This window comes from Elgaria multicarinata, chromosome 16 (genome assembly GCF_023053635.1).
Source record: "Elgaria multicarinata webbii isolate HBS135686 ecotype San Diego chromosome 16, rElgMul1.1.pri, whole genome shotgun sequence".
NCBI classification, from domain to species: Eukaryota; Metazoa; Chordata; class Lepidosauria; order Squamata; family Anguidae; genus Elgaria; species Elgaria multicarinata.
Genome location: NC_086186.1, coordinates 9,138,238 through 9,158,731, shown reverse-complemented (window position 1 = coordinate 9,158,731; position 20,494 = coordinate 9,138,238). Strand labels below are relative to the sequence as shown.

Genomic DNA, 20,494 nt, shown 5'->3' with positions numbered 1-20,494 from the left:
GATGGAAAGGACTCCTAATTACTCTTTAGAGCCGGCTCCGAAACAGCATGTTCGCAGGAGGCGCACGCACAGTCGTAAATAGCCGTGCGTTTGCTTACCTTTACGATGGGCTCTTCTGTTCAGTTCCTTGCGCCCCAAGAACAGTGGCATTTCAAGGGATGCCTGACACAGCCATTGCTGCCACCCCCCACCTCTCCCGCAGGCACACGTACACTCATTCTACGGTCGGTCCTAGGATTTTTCCACGCAGCTCATCCTGGTCTTGCGCCGACGCTGCTTAAGAGCAAGGTTGAAGGGGCAGACTGAGACTTGGCAGGCAAAGGGCCGAGGTCCTTCAGAGCCTCCAGGTCTGGGAAACCTTGATGTGTTGCAAAGCAAGGGGCTGCTGGTACAGAGGTTGCTCTGTGGCACGCTTGCCTGGGAGAGGGAGGGATTGCCTGCCCCCCAATCCCTCCCTCCTCCAGGCAAGTGTGCAACGGGGCACCTCTACCTGCAGCCAGGCCGCTCGGCAGGGACATTTCTCCACTGCTCATTGCAGTGGCTCTGTAACTTCATTGCTGGTGCTTCAGATGCTTCCGCAAAAAGAGGGTTGTGGGAGAATGGACGCAGGCTAGCTGAGCCATGCGACGGTCACCTTGTTTGCGGCCTCAGCCTCGGGAGGGTTGTGGCTGCAGCTGCGTTGGACCCTGGGGGTCTTCTCACGTAATGCCTTTTAATATCTCTTATGGAGGTTTTGAATGCCGTGTAGAGGGATCGGGTCAAAAGCTGTTTTTAAGCCTGCCAGCCATCAGTCATGGTGTCCCTTTCATGCGCCTTCCAACAAAGGGGGCCCAAATTTTATATCACGGGTGGAAAGACACCTCCCCATGCGCCTTTTCACATTTGCTGGGTCCGAATTTTGAGTCCTTGTTCAGGTGCCGCTCAGCCAGGCTCCTCTGCAGTGACACTTATTTCTCTGTCCTCTGGAGAACTTAGCTGGAGGCATTCATCCATAATGCATCCGCTTTTGGCCAGCCTGTGGAGCAAAGTCGGGTTTCCCTCGCCACGGCCAAAGTCAACCGGGCTCTCCTAGATGGGGCGTGCAGATTCCTACAAGCAAATGAAGAATCTGGCCCCCTTGTTCAGAAAGCACGGTTGACCGTATTGCAGCATGACTCCGCAGTTTGTGGGGATCCACCAGTTTGGCGGGGGTTGGGGGGGGAGAAATGGATAGAGGCAGCAGTCAAGATCCCTCGCCACTCCCCCAAAGCGTGGTTCGCGTGAGCCTTTCTCCATGAAAGTTTGGAGGCATTGATAGGGTCCTGCTGAGGGATCGACCCTGCCCAAGTGAACAAACCCAGAGCAGGCAGAGGGACGCTCACACGGGCCTGTGCAGCTGTTTTAAAACTCCCAGGGTCTCTGCTTTAATGGGGCTGGAGATCCGGCTAAGAGAGGTATTGAGTGGACTGGCTTGGCCAATTGCGGACCGGTCAAGGGACAGGTTAATGGCTACCTTCCACGCTGTGCAGTTGGTTACACCCGTCCGGTTGCTAGTTTACGCTTTGTCTCGCCCGCATCAGATCAATCCAAAGAACCGCGGCTGCAGCCCGATTATTTCAGCTGAGAACAACAGTGCCAAACGGACTTGGCTTCAAGGACTTCTGCTGAAGTGGTTGGGGGCTGGGTTGCCTGTCGGTCAAAGCTACAAGTCAGTCGCCTAACCAATTAATAACACGTCCATTGAATGTGGCTTCCCATCTATTCCAAACCAGTCTCTAGAGCTGCATGTGGCAAGAAGGGTGTGTGAGGGAGCTTCTGCAAGGAAGCGTTTGTTCTTGGCCAGCTCCAAATTGAGCACCAGGATCCTGCAAGGAGCCTCAGTTTCCCCTTTGACCATTCGGTCGTCTTTCCTGGGAGAGGTTCTGTTCTGCTCAGAACCAATCTTGGTAGAGTCCCCACACACACACACTCCCAAGCCCTGCCCGATGTCTGGCAGTTTAATAATGGGCACTGTTTTTTCCTGAGCTTACCATATCTTGGAAAAAGGCCAGCTCCCCTCATTTCTTTTCATATGCCCTGGATATATTAAGCCATTTTTGTTTGAACTCCCTGGTAGAACTCCCTCTGAAGTACCATTTTTGCAGTTTTGGAGTCACTTAACAGCTTTGAAGGGATCTGAGCGCATCACGGAATACAAGGGACCCTGCCCTAACAGGAAGACTTCCCCAGGTATTCTTGTACCTGTTCTTTCGTCATTGTTGTTATTCCCTTCTTGCTACTATCTGGTTTCAAATGGCTACCTAATCCCTGTTGCCTGCTGGGTCTCTCTGCTTTGCAACCGTGCATAATTCTGGGTGGGTGGTGGGGGACATATTTCGTTTGTGGAATGCTCCCCCCACCACCACCAAATGGGAATTGCACTTTTGCTTCCTGATTGGCCTGAGAGAGGCGTCCTTTGAAACAGTGCCTGCAATTACAGATTGCATAACCGCATCTCGCCTTGTGCGAGTCAGTGCCTTGCTACGGGAAGCGCTTCTTTGCTGCTCTCATTCTGGCTGATGCAAAGAGCAAAGCGGCTGAACACACAGAGGGATCTGCAGACAGAGGGGGAGGCATGAGCAAACCAGGCTACCGGTTGAGTTTGCATAAAGTTCTCCTGGGATCCGAAAAATTACTGATGTCATATTTAAACGTGTGTAATATATGTAAATACACGCACACTGCGGAGTGTACAAACTGCACGTGCCTCCCCCAAGATGACACCTAACCTGTGCGTGTCCTGCTGTATTTAGTGGGACTGATTTTCTAGTAAAAATGCACAGCATCGAGGGGTTGAAGATGCTTAATGTGGAACATTGCTTGCTTTTTTTGCTGAGGAATCTCTAATACCAACACTCTGTGTCGGAATATGTCAAGCCATGCCATAAAATTGTCTTGCATGAAATAACTTTACCTCTTAATGGGAAGTGTGATTTTAGCAGTGGTGCCTCTCCCAAGATCAACTGCTTTTCTTAATGTGCATAGCAAAAATACTGGTTCTGCAAATGTAATAATTTCTTTTTAAAAAACAAAAACAAATCCACATTGTATAATGTCAGCATTTCTTGGACATGTATGTAAGAAGTATGAATGTGGGTTTGCAAGTCATAGTAACCCCTCTCCTCCCTTCCCTGCTTTCTAGAGTCTGCGGAGTGTGATGGGAAGCAGAACCGGAATTTGCCTCCTCTGTGGGTCTCCTTCAAGGGTTGGTTTGTAGCCTACTGATCTACTGTCGGGTTATACAGAAACCTTGAGAGCACCTGGGATTAGAACTCTCAACTGTCATGGATGGTTCAGGGGCTCCGGCCAAATGAAGATGTTGGAAACCAGGGGACGTTCTTGTGGATAGAAGCCAGCCATCTTTGTAGGGAAAGTCCAACTGAAATTGTCATCCATGGTTTCTGCTCTCTTTCAGAGCCTGATCTCTTCCTACATATATAAGATTTACAAAGGAATGTTTACAAAGAAATTGGGGAATAGTACAAAAAAGACAGAGAGTTGTCAAAGCAAAAAGGAACAAGACATCCCCAAGGTTGGACAGATAAAGAACCCCAAATTCTCCAACACTTTGAAAAGCACCGTGAAAAGGCTTGCCAAGTGCTCTTCCGCTCGCAATCTGTCAACCGAAGAGGAGGGAGGCAGCCAAGAGTTTTCCCTGTCTCCAACGTTCAGCTACCGGGTAGCAATTGCCAATGGGCTGCAGAAGAGTGTTTTCCTAACACCTAAGAATGAGGATCCGTTTCAAGACCCCTCTTCCAACGAGAGCTCATATTCGGAGTCCTTAAGCGAAGCCAAGAGCCTGAGTAGGAGCAAAGAGTTTTCATCGCACACGATGCCGGTGAGACGCAACCGGAAGAGCTTGAGTAGCCTCGCCCCCTCGGACGGCAGCTCCGATGGGGAGCGCACCTTGCACAGCCTGAAGCTCGGTGCATTACGGAAGCTGCGCAAGTGGAAAAAGAGCCAGGAATGCGTCTCCTCGGACTCGGAGCTCAGCACATGGAAGAAGACCTGGGGCCTGCGGAGCAAGTCCTTGGACAGGACTGCCCGCCCGCCGAAGTCCAGCACCCTGGAACCGAGCTACAGTTCGACGGGTTGCATCAGTCAAACCCACGATGTCATGGAAATGATCTTCAAGGAGCTTCAAGGCATCAGCCAGATTGAAACGGAACTCTCCGAACTGCGGGGACACGTCAATGCCCTGAAGCAGTCCATCGACGAGATCTCCAGCAGCGTGGAAGTGGTGCAGAGTGAGATTGAGCAGTTGAGGACAGGCTTTGTGCAGTCCAGGAGGGAAACCCGGGACATCCACGACTATATCAAACAAATTGGGCACACGGGGAGCAAAACCAGCCTCCGGTTTTTAAACGTGCCCGAGGAGAAATTTGAAAACGTTGAACACGTGGTGTACAGAACTTTAATCGAGAAAATGGGCTTCTCGGAGGCACAAAATTCCATCAAAATCGACTTTGCCCACCGCTTGGGCCATCACAGGGAATGCCCCAGTGCCAAACCCAGGCCCATCCTGGTTTACTTTGAGACGCCGCAGCAGCGCGATTTAGTTTTGAAAAAATCTTACAAGCTCAAAGGGACTGGCATTGGGATTTCGACAGATATTCTCTCTTCTCATGACACAAAAGAGCGGAAAGATCAAGGTCTACCTTCCTCGCAGACCTACGAGAGCATGGACATGAAACTGCCAGCAATGGATCTAAAAGCGAAAAGACATGACTGGGAGTCGCCCGACAGCAGCGACAAAGAACTGGAATCGGATATCAATCGGAACAGTTACGCAAAGATATCCAAATCAGCCCCCCAAATGAAAAGAAGTCCTGCGAAGGCAAGGGAGGAATCTTCGAGCATCCGGATCCTAAAAGGAGCTCCTGACGGGAACAGTTTCCCAAGTGAAATCAATTATAAGGAAAGGTCGCCAGGAGCAGAGAGCCGGCAGAAGGAATCCAAGGCGGGCTGTTATTCCAACATGACCCCTCTCTGGCAGTCGCAGAATGACTTTGCAACTCTCAAGCTCAGCCGTTCAGAATCTGATTTTTCTAAACTGTGCCAGTCATACTCTGAAGATTTCTCAGAGAATCAGTACTTCAGCCGAACCAATGGCAGCTCGCTCTTATCTTCCTCCGATCGAGAGCTCTGGCAGAGAACGCATGATGAACCGTCCAACTGGTGTGGCGGTTCTCAAGAGCAGACATTTAATGAAGGTCAGCCTTATAGAGTGGAGAATGAAGTGGAGAACACAGAAACGGTGGACAGCGGACTCAGCAATGGGATAATGTGTGTGTCTGCAGACAGGAGTCATTATAGCAACTCTCAAGTCTCCTTAGAAGATGACCTTTCACCATGGAAGGACTGGAATCAACTGGAACAAAACACAGACCTAGGATTAGATTCATCAACCCAAGACGTTTTGGCTTATGATTTGAGCAGCTCTTCTGACCAACAGACAGACTATGGCCAACAGGTAGATCTATCCGACGTCCAGTATGATGCAGAAAATTATGATTTTGCCCTGGAGGGCAATTCTCCCTCTTGCTTGGGGGTCAGTAGTGAAACACAGGACCAGTGGATTGGTCAATATGATGACTACCAGGAGACAAATGGCAATACCCTGTATCAAAACCAAAACAGGAAGCCCATGATGTATCGAAGTCAAAGCGACCTGCCGAGCGATGATTCTGAGGAAGCGCCTCCAAAATCTTGGCACAGCAGGCTGAGCATTGACCTTTCAGACAAGACCTTCAGCTTTCCTAAATTTGGGAATACTCTACAGAGAGCAAGGTCGGCCTTGGAAGTGGTGTGGACTAAGAGCACGCAAAGTTTAAGTGGGTGCGAGGACAGCGGATCGTCTTTTATGGGGAGATTTCGGACTTTGTCCCAGTCAACTGCCAATGAATCGAGCACGACCCTGGATTCTGACGTTTACACGGAGCCTTATTATTACAAAGCCGAAGATGAGGATGACTACAGCGAGCCCGTGGGCGAGAACGAAACCGATTATGTGGAAGTCATGGAGCAAGTTCTTGCGAAACTGGAAAACAGAACTAGTACCAATGAATCAGAAGAACAGGCCCAGGGCTATGAGCTGGAGCAGACTCCGTACGAAAGCCCCTGCGCCATTTCACAGGAAGACACTCCCAACGGGTATTTCGAGAACTCCATGGTTAGTGAAGATGTGCTAGAATTTGTGGGGGATACAGTTGTTGAAGCAGAAGCGGAAGTATGTGAAGACGAAAATCAAAATGTCCCAGAAGTCCCTGTTCAAACTCCAGTGAAAAAAAAGGTCCGGCCCTCATTTAAAGACGCTGCGCTGAAGGCCTACAGGACACAGATGAGTGAACTGGAGGAGAAGATCCTTGCTGGAGGTATGGCATTTTTAGTATTTTATATTTAAAGAGAAATAGCAACGGCAGCAACAAAAGTCTGTTGGTTTTGTGGGTGCTGTTTTTCTCCCCTGGAATTCAGTGTCATAGGGTTAGTCATATTTAGAGTGGACTCATTGAAATCAATGGCATTTAAGTTAAATCACAACTAAGTCTGGGGTGATGTTGGATCCTGTGGGGGGAATCCATGGCTAACACCAAATGATACCAGTCACACAAACAAATCAAATGCCTAGGAAGGTGGTGGGCATTCCAGCAGAGACTGGACTGCCATCTGTTAGGGATACTTTAAACTGGGTTCCTGTATGGAACGGGGGGTGGGCTCAATGACCTCAATGGCCCCTTCCATCTCAGATTCTACACAACCTGATCCACAATCCAGTTCAGCCCAAAGACTTGAGATGCTTAGTCCAATTGAAATGGATTGAGTAATATGGCTTAAAACCAATGATTGTGGTTTAACTGCATTGAAAAATGAATGGTTAGGTTGTATCTCAAAAAGACAGTTTCTGGATGGGGTCTTATTTTGGAATAAATAGTTACAATTTCTTATTATTTTAACATATCCAGCTCTCTGTTGAAGTTTAAAAAAGAGTTTCTGCTATTGAGTGGTATAAAAACTTAATAAATAAAATAAAAGACTTACATGTAGCATGTTCTCAAACTGTTTTAGAGCACCAGGGCAAAACAAGATGGGTATTAGTAATGAAGAGCCTTATTGAAAGAAGATGGGTCTTATTTCAGTGACACCTGTGTTGGGTACATCCAGGCTAGTCTACTATAATGTGCTGTAGATGGGGCTGCCCTTAAAGACATGTTGGAAATTCAACTGGTGTGGAATACAGAAGTGAGAATGCTTGTAGGAGATTGCTGTTCTGGTCACATTACATCTATTAAGTACCAGTTACATTGCCTGCTGTTTTGTCTCTGAGCCCAAATTAAGGTGCTGGTATTACCTTTGAAAGCCCTACACGGTTTGGGACCAGGCTATTGGAAGGACTGCCTACATTTCTGGGTCCCTGCCTGAACCCCCATTCTCTGAGCCTCGAGTGAGAGCTGTTAGGTTGATGGGTACAGGGACAGGGCCCTTCTTTGTGGTGGCCCCATGCCTTTGGAAATATGTTCGTCCTGTTTCTTGTTGGCTTTAGGGAGGGCTCTTTATATTCCAACCAGTTTTTGAACGATTTGTGGTAATGTAGCTGTTATTTGCTGCTGGGTTTTATTTGATAGTTTTATCTGATTTACGTGTTGCTGTTGCAATATTCTAATGTTTTTGTGGAATCTTACTACATTGTTTACTCAATATTGTAAACTGCCTTGGGAGGATAACTTATCATGGAAAATATATAAAGAAATATTACAGAAAAATGGGTGAATTCTAGGATTGAGTCCTAAATATCTTTCTGACCTGCCCCATTTGTTTAGCAGGCTACTGGAATGTGCTTTAAAAGCAAGCGGCCCAGATCCTGTTTTAAAAGGGGAAGAAACCAGACTGTGGGCCTTTTTGCCTGCAGGAATCGTATAGGCCTCAGAACAAAGTTTAAGCTCCACCCACCCAACCCCAACTATCTGGTCCTAATCACCATCTTGTTCCAGGCCATGTTGAGCCAAGGGCTCCTGCTCTAGGGCAGGCACAGCCTGTGCAAAATTCGCAGCATGGGCTGGAATAAGAAAGTTGGAGGAATCCAGTTTGTGGGTAGAGCTTGGCAAATTTCCCCAGCTCAACCCCCAGATGCCAGCTCATAGATCCCTGGCTTGACTCACCACATGGCCAGGCAGGCAGGCTCACAGTTTCCCACTTTTAAAAAAATTGTGCAACTCCCAATTCAAACAAATTTGGATTTGCGCAAATTTGTGGCTGGGAACGTTTACGTTTGGATTTGTGCAAATTTGTGACCACGTTTGGGAGATTTACGCAAAATTCCAGGCTATGTTATGCAAATGGCACTATTTATGGCTGTGAATTTGTGCAAATTCCGAGTTCGGTAAATATTTCTAGACACAAATTTGCGCAGATCACGGTTCGTGGACAAAAAAAGAAGAAGAAAAAAAGATTCAAGCTCTCACCAGGCACCTGCAGACCATCTGGTAGCTTGCTCCTCATGCCCGTGGGGGTCGGGCAACTGGCGGGAGTCCAGCGAACAGAGCATGAACAGGACACGGGGGAGTTCGCCCATCCGTAATGCTGGAGGAGGTTTCTTGGACGGGAGGAGTAGGTTTGATGCCTCCAGCTCATTTAAGCTGCTAGCATAAATGAGACATTTCTCTTGGGATTTGTGAGGGGGGAGTTGCCTAGAACATCACGTTTCTATTGCTTGCTACTAAATATTGCCTTTGGAAACTCACGAAGAAGGGCTGTTCTAATGCTGCTTTCAGGGCTGCAGTGCCCTCCCAACTCCTGGCACCGCATCATTCCCACCCAACTGTCACCTTGACTAAATCTTGGCTGCATTCAAGTGAGAGCCATGCGGAAGGATAAGCGGAACAGAAACGGATGCTGGGATGGATTGGTGTTGATTTGGGTTTGCGTAACATTGCCTGGAGTTTTGCGCAAATTCTCCAAACAGGGTCACGAATTTGCGCAAATCCAAACGTAAATGTTCCCAGCCATGAATTTGCGCAAATCCAAATGTGAAAGGATAAGAGGAACAGAAACTGATGCTGGGATGGATTGGTGTTGATTTGGGTTTCAAATCAAGCTGTGCCTTTTGAGAAGGTAGTGTCTGTTTTGTTGGATCCTATGGGGGGGGGGAGTTCTCTCTAACAGCCACCACAGTGGGGAAACGGCTCCTTCGGTGGGTAATCCCACCTACAGGGTTTCTTATTTATAGCAAATATTTATATTTCTGGGCCTAAGGAACTCTCTGCTACTATAACACAAAGTTCCTCAGCTGACCATTTCCTGCCGCCACCAATTTGCTTAGAATACTTTAGAACCTCCTAGTAGCCTGGTATAAGGGGCTTAAGAGTGACTCCCCTGTATCTCTTCCCTCTTTGGGCCAGGTGTGCCACAGATTCCGGGCTCCACCATACCTTGCTGATTGGCATATCCCAGGAGGGCTCCCGGGGGAGGCATGGGGGTGTATTCCGCCACCCAGTAATTGAGGGACAGGAAGCTCTGGACAGGGTTTGCCTTGATCCGATCTTGTTCCTTGTGCGTGAGTTTGCACGTCCAGTCTCTGCTTTTCTTCCTGACGAAAACCTGGATGACACGCCTGAACCCGCAGCACATCCAGAAAGGCCAACGTGGAATCTGTCCATCACAGATATTTGTGGCACTGCAGCACCAGGGATGTAGGTGTCTCCTCATGCGTTGGCCGCTGGCTGTGATGGACGGAAGGGCCTTCCGCTTCCCTTCAGCTCTCAAGTCCTTCACTGTGGCCATAGCTAGACCTAAGGTTTATCCCTGGATCATCCAGGGGTCAAACCTGTTCATCTAGGTGACACACAGGGGATCCAGTGCTCAAGCAGGGGCGAACCCTGAATGATCCCAGGATAAACCTTAGGTCTAGCTGTGGCCTGTGTCTGACAATCCCTTCTCAGAGTGTCCTCCATCCCCATCCCATGTTTGGGACTGATTCTAATCTTCCTTTGTCCACTTCCTGGCCTCTTTAAGATCTTTTAAGACCCCACCCCGCTGAACCCAGCGCCATGGTAGCCGGTCTCCCTGGCTATGGAGAACCACCACCAGCTGAATTCAAGGTGGGTGACTTGGCTGGCAGAGTGGCGCATAAACCACATGGGATGCTGCACATGAGCCAGCGTGTGCCACAAGCTGTGTGGGTCACAGACTGAGCTCTTTCCCCATGGATTTTCAGAAGTTGCCGTGGCTTCCCAAGATGCTGTGAGTTCCCCAGGAACTGCTCCAGCCTTCAAAGGTAGATTTGCATCCATGTATATCTGCCAGTGCTTCTGAGCCTGCAACGATTAGCTATTCCGCCCCAATGTGGCATCTTCAAGCTTCTCTGGCCTCTTGATGGAAATAGATTAAAATATATTCACCAGAGCTGAGAGCATACCTGGGCTGGAATGTCAGCTTCAAGGACACCTCTTGACACTGCCATGTTCGTTCCACGGTGCAAAGGAGCACAAATTAATATTTTAACGCTTGGATGAAAGGCTGCTCCTCTCCTCCTTCGTTGCAAACTGTTTGGATTTTTCTTGAGCGGTGCGTTTTGGAAGGGGAGAGGCGATCACCGATCAAACACAGCCCATGGCAGAAACAGCAAAATGGAATAGAAGATTCATGCCTCTTCCTGAATGAGCACAATTGGGGTGCTTAGCACTCAACCACAAAAACTCACATTTGAAGTGAAAGATAAACGGACATTTTTATATATTTCTACTGTGGGTGAGTCATATTTACATCAATCCTACATATGCTGTCTGAGGATACTATTAATCAGGCACACAAAAAGATATGGTCTTCTTGTTGATACACAACTTTTAACACATAGAAATAAATCCAACAGGGCAGAAGCCTCCAGTGCATAAGTAAATCAAAATAATATAAAATGGTATCAGCAATTAAATAACAATAACAGCATTTTACAGAACAGCATGTGAAAAAAATTTTTTTTAAGTACAATATTGTACCACCCAACAAATTCAATATTCTAGGCGTCTAAGTAAAAAGTAGACAGGCGTACAGTGCCCGTTTTGAGATGTCTTCATCAGTTGGACACTGTAGAACGCATCACTAAGGTACTAGTAAAATGTCATATAAATTATCATCCACTAAGTGCAATAAAGAAGATCAGAATTTGTTAGCCTCACCACCTTATTCATAGAAGGAGCCGTGGCTGTATGTTTGGGGTGAAGCCCTCCCAACGACACTATCTATATAAAGATATAATAGAAATTGTAAGGTATCCAGAAAATAAATTAATTATATATTGCTATACACAATACTAGGCTGACCATATGAAAAGGAGGACAGGGCTCCTGTATCTTTAACAGTTGTATTGAAAAGGAAATTTCAGCAGGTGTCATTTGTATATACGGAGAACCTGGTGGAATTTCCTCTTCATCACAACAGTTAAAGCTGCAGGTGCCCTGCCCTCTTTTAAATCTGGTCACTCTAATATAGCTCCTGCTGCTTTAACTGTTGTGATGAAGAGGAAATTTCACCAGGTTCTCCATATATACAAATGACACCTGCTGAAATTCTCTTTTCTATGCAACTGTTAAAGATACAGGAGCCCTGTCCTCCTTTTCATGTAGTCACCCTAGTAAATCATGGTTTAATTTGTTTTTAACTGTGCATATTTATTGTTTTGTACTGTATGCTTTTATCTGTACGCTGCTTTGAGATCTTAATGATACAGGGCGGGATATAAATGTTTTAAATTAAATTAATTAGTTCTCATGTGTAGATCAGCCAAATAATGCTCTCAACCGCTTAGAAAAGCTCAACGCGCACCCTGCTCATATATACTGTGGATAATATAGCTTAACTGGCTAATGATTGCCTCTATGGGAGGAATGCTGTGAGGTCTAGAAGATTCATGCCTCTTCCTGAACTATGCATCTCAACCTGCCCCTGATGCAACAAGTCCTTCTCCTGTTCCTCAAGGTTTCCTTTGTGTCAGAGGCTTACTCTGCAAGTCCAGGGAGGGGCAAGAGAAGGCCTTTCTCTGCAGCAGCCCCCTCCTCCATTAAGGGAAATCTTCCCCAAGGATGCCTGCCTGGTGCCTTCATTTCAGCCTTTAGGGCATCAGGTTAAAGCGTTTTTATTTGCCTAGGCATTTTATTCTGCTGTTGCTTTTTAGCGTCGTTTGAAGGTTTTAATGTTTAACCACTGGATTATTATTGTGTAATAAGTTTAAGTTGCAGATCAAAATAGCTGGGCGAAGTAGGGCCTTCCTTGGCAGGAGTGGCAGAGTCACGGATGATTCTTGTCACCCCCTCGCCCCAAGCACATGGAAGAAGGCAAAGGGGTTAGAGATGCATCGGATGGTCATGGACTGCAAAGGAGACAAACCCCGAAGGGCAGATGGTAACCAGGCTGAAAGCCTTGTCCCAAGCTGCAAATGGCTGGTGGAGATGCTGGCAGCGATGGTCGATGTAAAAAGCACCGCCCGTATAGATGGCGCTTTATAAAATGTGAGAAGACAGGTCTCTGCCCCAGAGGGCTTGCAGTCTAGATAGTGACATAAAGGAGATTACAGAGGAAGGAGTGGGAAATGGAGGCTCTGCAGGGGTTAGAGATATGAGGGCCTGGAAAAACCCTGGAAAAAAAATTAAAAAATGGGTTTTTTCCCCCCTGTTTTTTTTCCCACAGCCTCTTTTGGTTTTTTCAAAAAAAATTGGAAAACATGAAGACAAAACGGATTACGGGGTGTTTTATTTTAGCATGATGAATAAAATGTTTAAGACAAGGTGTTCAAATATTTACTTCTCCAAATGATTTCTAAAAACTGTACAGTATCAGATTATTACAATGTCTGTGCACCAAGGACAAGCACGTCCTAGGTTGCAAACTGAGACTACCACTCTCACATGCAAGAGGAAGATGCATTTCTGGCTCTAGGGGGCAGCACTGCCATGGAAGCAGAGACTGAAACTAATAGTGATAGCTATAGGTCAGAAAATGAGTCTGATTAAATTTCATGCATATTCATTGAACCTTGGTTCCCCCTTTTTTCTCAGTTCTTTTTATGGGAATGGGTGTTTTCTGTCTTGACACTGGAGGACTAGTGGAAACATAAATAATTTTCTTTGTTACTAATGTTGGTGGTTTCTTCTGTTGTTGTTTTTCTAAATTGTTTTTTGCCTGCTCCTCATAAACTGGAAGAACCAAAGAGGTTCCTTACAGTTCAGGAGCTTGTACCTCCATTCGTTAGCAAAAAAAAGTAAATTAAATTTGTAATAATTGTTTGAAAACACTGTACTTTTAATATACCAAATGTAATAATTTCCTGCCAAACCAACTTGGACATAATTACATTTTACGTTACTAAAGTAACAAAGTGACTTTCAATCTTAGAAAAGTGCTAATATTGCATTATTTCAATTTTCCCTAAAATTTCCGTCTTTTCCAGGGGGGAAAAAAAACCAGGGAAAAACTGGTTTTTTTCCATGGCTTCAAAATTTCCGGAAATTTTACATCTCTAGCAGGGGTGGAATCATATTTGGGGATTTCAGGGGGGCTCACTTACTGGAGGGGAGAGGGGTGTAGGGGGAGGGCCCAAGGATTCGCAGCAGCATGGTTTTCAAAGTTCAGATACGAAAACAATGCCGGGTTCCAATGGATGGTTCCAACCAAAGGCGGTCCAGGCAGTGAGCTAGTGCCGCTTCCCACCTGAACTTAGCCAAGGCGCCAGGTGAGAAGACAGCTGTCCCTGCAGGGCTGCGATCCACCGGCCGCTGTGCCTGATCTGCAGCTGACGCCGTGCCAGAGACTTGCTAGACCATGGAGCCTCTGGAGGCCGGAGCAGCCACCGTTCCTTGGTCCTCAGGGGTGGGGGGAGATTTGAATCTTGTGCCCAGAGATGGTCTTAAAATGCTTGTTGGTTCTTCCTCCATCCGAGGTGCAATCATACAAAAATCTTCCTGTAACAAAGGCTTGACATGTTCTCTTTTAAATGGCGGCATTTGAATTCATCAGCCGTTTTAGTTTTATCGATCGCTTTTTATTACTCCGCAAAGGGGGAAGGCCCCCCTCCCTCTCTCCCTGCCACCCCCATTAGTAGTAAATAACTGTTGTCTCTGGATAATTTGCCTCTGGGAATTGCCTCTCAGCTTGTGCTCCTCAAGGCTCCCTTGTAGTTTTACTTGTGGGTTGGCGTCTTTGATTTACATCTGCAGCTGGCTGGACTCCTGGCTCACTGCGAGAGATGCCCTGCAGGGACTGTGAAGAGGAGGAGGAGGAGGAGGAATGCCTTGGTTTCATGCTGGCTTTTGCTGGGCTTCAGGGAGGAGGCCCTGCTCCAGAGTGCCCTTTGCATAGGCGTCCCACCCCAAGCAGCCAGGGCAGGGCGGAAAGCATTGTTTTCTCTACACAGAAAACAATGTTCACCTCTCCCTGGTGAAGTGGAGGCAGGAGGCCACATCGCACGGCTCAATCCAGCTTGGCTTGGGTTCCAGAATCCAGCCCCAGATTCTAGAAGTCTCTGTCTGGGACCTGCTGGAGACTTGGGAGCAGGGACATTTCTTCTGCCCCCAGCTGCCTCTGCATTCCTCTCCTGGCACATGGGCGAGGTGCGTGCAGCTGCGGCGTGAAGGTTAAGTGAATGCTTTGCGGTCACCTGCCTGGCCTTGACTCACAGGGGGTCCCTGCTCCATTCTGCCTATCGAGGCAGGGTGGCAATGTGTGAAGGGGTGTGTGTCCATGGGCGTTTCTGGGCTCAGCCATCAGTGGTCCTCAGCTCACAGGGGAGTCCCTGCCCCATTCTGCCTATAGAGGCAGGGTGGCAATGCATGGAGGGTGTGTGTGTCCATGGGCGTTTCTGGGCTCAGCCATCGGTGGTCCTTTCCCCCACTTAGGGGCCAGCTGGGAGTCTTGCACTCCAATAGGATGGTCTTCTGCAATAGCTCAGGAGGTGTGTTGCTCCCCACGTTGGGGGTCTGGAGGGGATCGGCAGTCCCTCTTTGAGTAGGACTGTTCCAGATCTCCTGCTTTTACCCCATCAGGGTTTAGAATGCCAGTCCCTTGGCCTTGTGGGTAATAGGCAGACACTAACTGAACAGGGGGGACGTAAGACCAGCCCTGCTGGATCAGACCAAGGGTCCATCTAGTCCAGCACTCTGTTCACACAGTGGCCAACCAGCCACCGGCCAGGGATGAACAAGCAGGACATGGTGCAATAGCACCCTCCCACCCATGTTCCCCAGCAACTGGTGCACACAGGCTTACTGCCTCGGATACTGGAGGTAGCACATAACCATCAGGGCTAGTAGCCATGGATAGCCTTCTAGTATTTTGAGAGAGGGAGAAAAATGTCTCCCTGTCGACATTCTCCACACCATGCCTAATTTTGTACACTTCTATCCTGTCTCCCCTGAGCCTCCTTTTCTCCAATCTAAACAATCCCAGTTGTTGAAACCTTCCTTTATAGGGGAGATGCTCCAGGCCCTTAATCATTTTAGTTGCCCTTTTCTGCACTTTTCCTAGAACTGTACACTTTGGGGGAGTTCTGACCCCAGGCAGCGGTGTGTTTTCTGGTGGCGGCGGCGGCAGGACCCCAGATGTGGGGGTGCCTCCTGAGAGGAGTCCAGCTGGCCCCATCTTTGATGCTCATTAAGCGGGCAGTCAAAATACCTTTACTCCACCAAGCCATTAAAGGCTATAAAATGAGGAATTAATGCTCGTCCTTTGATGCTGCTTTTTCAATAATTCTCTATACGTTGTATCACTTTCAGTTCTTATTGTATATTATTATTATTATTATTATTATTATTATTATTATTATTATTATTGGCTGTTCCTTTTGAGGGCCGAAAAGCAGTATAGAAATATATTTGTATGTAGGATAGAATAAATGGAATTAGTTGGAGCCTGACGTGCCAGGGAATATGCAGGCCCAACTCTATTGCCTGCAGACCCACCTGCTCATGCTCCTCTCTTGGGCTCACTTTAGAAAGCACTTCAGCTGCCCCCTGCAATGCTCTGCCTTGCCCAGAGCCGCATGGGCCAAGAAACCGGGGCAGTCTCTGGAGAACTCAGGAAGGCCAGCAGGACTTCATCTACCCTGTGCCACAACTTGTCTTCCTGCCTCAGGCAGCAAGCCTGTATACACTGCCGTATTTCTTCGATTGTAAGACGCACACTAATTTCAGTACCACCAACAGAAAAAAAAACCTAAGACACGCCTGCAATTCTAAGACGCACCCCATTTTTAAAGATGTTTATATGGGGGGAAAAGTGTGTCTTAGAATTGAAGAAATACGGTAGTTGTTGGGGAACCTGGGCGGGAGGGTGCTGTTGCACCGTGTTCTGCTTGTGGGTCCCTGATAGACAGCTGGATGGCCACTGTGTGAACAGAGTGCTGGACTAGACGGACCCTTAGTCTGATCCAGTAGGGCTCTTACGTTTTCCAGCACGAAGGCTGCCGAAGGACTTTTCTCCCTCTCTCAAAATACTAGAACCCAATGGGGTCATCCCATGAAACTTGTGGGAGATTCAGGACAAATAAAAGGAAGGACTTCTTCACATAACACATAGTTAAATTATGGAACTCACTAACACAAGATGTAGTGATGGCCACCCATTTGGATGGCTTTAAAAGGGGGTTGGATAAATTCCTGGAGGAGAAGGCTATCAATGGCTGCTAGCCCTGATAGTTGTGTGCGATCTCCAATATTCAAGGCAGTAAGCCTGTGTGCACCAGTTGCTGGGGAACATGGACGGGAGGGTGCTGTTGCACCATGTCCTGCTTGTTCATCCCTGGCCGATGGCTGGTTGGCCACTGTGTGAACAGAGTGCTGGGCTACATGGACCCTTGGTCTGATCCAGCATGGCACTGCTTATGTTCTAATGCTCCCCTCACGTTAGTAAAAGATGTAGTGATGGCCACCAATTTGGATGGCTTTAAAAGGGGGTTGGATCAATTCCTGGAGGAGAAGGCTATCCATGGCTGCTAGTCCTGAAAGCTATGTGCTACCACCAGTATCAGAGGCAGTAAGCTTGTATACACTAGTTGTTGGGGAACATGGGTGGGAGGGTGCTGCTGCACCATGTCCTGCTTGTGGTTCCCTAGTCAACAGCTGGTTGGCCACTGTGTGAACAGAGTGCTGGACTATTATTATTATTATTATTATTATTATTATTATTATTATTATTATTATTGCATTTATATCCCACCTTTTTCCTCCAAGGAACCCAAGGTGGCGTACATAATCCTCCTCTCCATTTTATCCTCACAACAACAACCCTGTGAGGTGGGTTGGGCTGAGAGTCTGTGACTGGCCCAAAGTCACCCAGTGGGTTTCCATGGCCGAGTGGGGACTAGAACCCAGATCTCATGACTCCCAGTCCAACACCTTAGCTACTACACCACACTAGATGGACCCTCAGTCTGACCCAGCAGGGCTCTTCTTCCGTTCTTATGCCGTGTTGCTCATGAGCGGCTGGCGGCAATTTTTCATGTCTCCCATCAACCAGTCCTAATTCCACGTTGACCTTCTCTGGTTCAGACCAGTGCTGCTCCAGTCCTTCTGATTCATGAGCCTTAACGTTCCCTTTCAAGGGCCGGATGCTGCCTTCTCCCGGTCGGCTCCAGGCAGCCAAGCGTCCTCCAGGCAAAGCTGCCTTAATACGTTCCGCTGGAGTGATAATTTTAGCCTGCATTACTCCTGCCTGACTTGCTTCGTGTCATGATGGCTGTTTTGGGTGCCTTTCTTCTTACCCCTTTATTTCTGCCTCCTAGCAATCATTGCGCTAATTAGGGAATTGTCTGAATCCTGCTGCCTCCTTCCGCTGACCCAGGTCTCCTCAGATACCCACAGAGACAGCGGCTGGGCTAGGAGGTGGGAGTTGGGTTGCCAAGAAAGAAATCAGGAAAGGGGCCTTGCTAGAAATCCCACCCCTACCCTGGTCAGCATCCGAGGTGGTGGGAGAAGCTTGGGGGAGTGGCAGCAAACTGGTGTGTGGAGCAGAAAGCCACTGGGCTCACCTGCTGCTGCTCCCTTGGGGGGTCTTCCCTCCGAGGATTTCCTGATGGGAGCCTGGATGAGCGCTGGCAGTCTGGGTCACGGCAGCCACCCTGGCCTCCCTCCACGGTCTTCCGTCTGCCTGCAACTGAGTAGGGGTGCTTATTTTCGAGGCTTGATGGGAATGCTTCTTCATCCGAGCGAGTGGGAGACAGGGGCGTGATCTGGTGCCTGCCGGGAGGGCCTACAGTCGATGTGAGACAGACTGGGTGAGGAGGAGCAAGGCCCAGTGTGCAGCTGAGTTCCCTGCCCCCTCCTCTTCTACGCACAAGCACGGAGTGCTTCTCGCACAGTCACTCGTGACGGGCTGAGTCGCTCCTCCAATTATGTAAAAGCCTTCCTGTGTGGGTGCTCTAATTCTGCAGTGTGTGCCCTCAATTAAAAGCATGTAATTTGTAGCTTAATGGTTCCCTTACATGGGAAAGCCTTGAGCATCATTTCTAAATGCTGCAAAAATGCTCAACCCCACAGAACGCTGCCCCAGCGCTCACAACGGCCTGTTCGTCGAAGGATCCGTTGCGTCCGGAGACAACCCCAGATCTTATTCCACATCACCCCCTCCTCCTTTACTTAATCACTGCTGTGCAGTTATGCCTTAATTAAGCTTATTATAATTGAATGGTTTTGTTTATGTGGCCATGAGAAAGGGTTTAATTATGGCAACGCGTCCGTATGATTTACAAAGGTTGGGTTTGCCCCCTATTAATGATTGTACTCAATTAGATAAGCCGGAGCTTAAATTCACCAGAAGGTTGGGAAGCAGAGCCGGGGGCTTTGGTGTGGGAGAGCCGCTGCTCTTGGCATAAATGGGGCAGGGGAGAGATTTCACCCTCTTACATCGGTCAGCAAAGCTCCCTTCATTAAGGAAAGTGGAACTCCATCCCTTTTTAGCAACGGTATCACAAATGTCTTTGGATTCTCGTTTTAAAATCCTGCAAGGAAGGCAATGGTGCATTTCATTTCTCACTCACTGGTTTTCCTCCCAGTAAAAGGGGGCTGGCCTTGTTCCAGGTCTGCAGTTCCTCCTTGGCCTAAGTTTGGGGGCAGGAATGATGCCCCCCCTCGCCGCAATGCTACTCATCACTGCAAGGGAAGGAGTTGTTTTCTTTCAGTTGGCTCAGGGTCCTTTGGATTGATGCCCATGGAAAGCATGTTTGGGGTTGGAAGGGCAAGTGCTCAGACATTCCCCTTGTCTCAGACACTCCCCTTCCAGCTGGACATCAGGAAAAACTTCCTGACTGTTAGAGCAGTACGACAATGGAACCAGTTACCTAGGGAGGCTGTGGGCTCTTCCAAACTAGAGGCCTTCAAGAGGCAGCTGGACAAGCATCTGTCAGGGATGCTTTAGGGTGGATTCCTGCATTGAGCAGGGGGTTGGACTCGATGGCCTTGTAGGCCCCTTCTAACTCTGCTATTCTATGATTCTATGTTCTGCTCCAAGTGGCTTCTCAGCACCAGAAGGGAGAGCCAGGGCCTGGATGGAAAAGCCCCCCAGGGCCAGGAGCTGGGTGGGAGTGAGTGAGTGAGTGTGTGTGTGTGTGTGTGTGTGTGTGTACCATTTCTTGGCAACTCTTGGGTCTAACCTTTATTCCTCCTCTTCCCGATTCTCTTTCAGATAGCAGCTCTGTGGATGAAAAGGTTCCAAGATTACCTCTTTCCTTCCGGGGTGGGGTGTGGGGATGGGGATGGGGGGTGTTGTGTCTTTCGTTGGCCTGTGTTCGTGACTCAGTGGCCCTGTTTGGTCTTTTCATTTGAGTTGTGAGATGCGCATGTTTTGCTTTCCATGCTTCTCCTCCTCCTCCTCTGTTGATGTCTCCAAAATGCCTCCCATTGATATGCAGAGCGAACCCTCACTGTTGTGATTCTCTGACCTCATCCTCGTGTGTGCCAGCTCAGGGCTGTGCTCCTGTCAAACCTGGTCTCCAGTTTTGCTGCCCTGTGGCAAACAAACAGACGCAAACCGCCAGCCAATTGCTGCCTCCGGAGGCTGCTGCTCCCTCCCCGGGGCTTAAAGGGGGACCATCTGCCCCCAGCGGAGGTTCCTATGGGGCAAACAGCCGGGGTTTCTCTCTCGATGCTGAATGTCGCTCCGAGGTCTTTTCCAACGAGAAGGACGTTGTTAGCTTTGCCGTGGAGCTAGCCCTGCTTAGCACTTCCATCCTGGGTGTTCTGTGTGCCGTGCACTGTTGCCCCCCCCCGCCCCCCTCTGCTCGCCGCCTGTTCGCCCCAGCCTAGTAACTCCGCTTTTCCCTTCTTCTCCCTTCAAGGCTCGCATTGTGAGCGGGGGTCCTTTGGAGGCTTCCAAGCTCGCCATCCAGGCCTTCGCGGGGTAAGTAAAGGGCACCGCCGTGCCGCCCGTGTGACTTTCAAGCCTGTTCTGTTTGCTGCCTTGTTTTGCTTCCTTTCCAAGGACCAGCCAGGTTGGGGAGACA

The 20,494-nt window shown here is 48.5% G+C and overlaps 1 protein-coding gene across 1 annotated transcript in view; it reads left to right on the top strand.

Moving 5' to 3' along the window:
* Positions 1-3,370: 3,370 nt before the first annotated feature.
* The window catches only part of UNC13C (unc-13 homolog C), a 127,275-nt gene continuing 110,151 nt past the window's right edge, over positions 3,371-20,494 (top strand). The window contains exons 1-3 of the mRNA XM_063142235.1: positions 3,371-6,392; positions 19,678-19,700; positions 20,330-20,391. Of these exons, the coding sequence (XP_062998305.1) occupies positions 3,413-6,392; positions 19,678-19,700; positions 20,330-20,391 (3,065 nt within the window). The 5' untranslated portion in view covers positions 3,371-3,412. The remainder of the gene's footprint in view (positions 6,393-19,677; positions 19,701-20,329; positions 20,392-20,494) is intronic.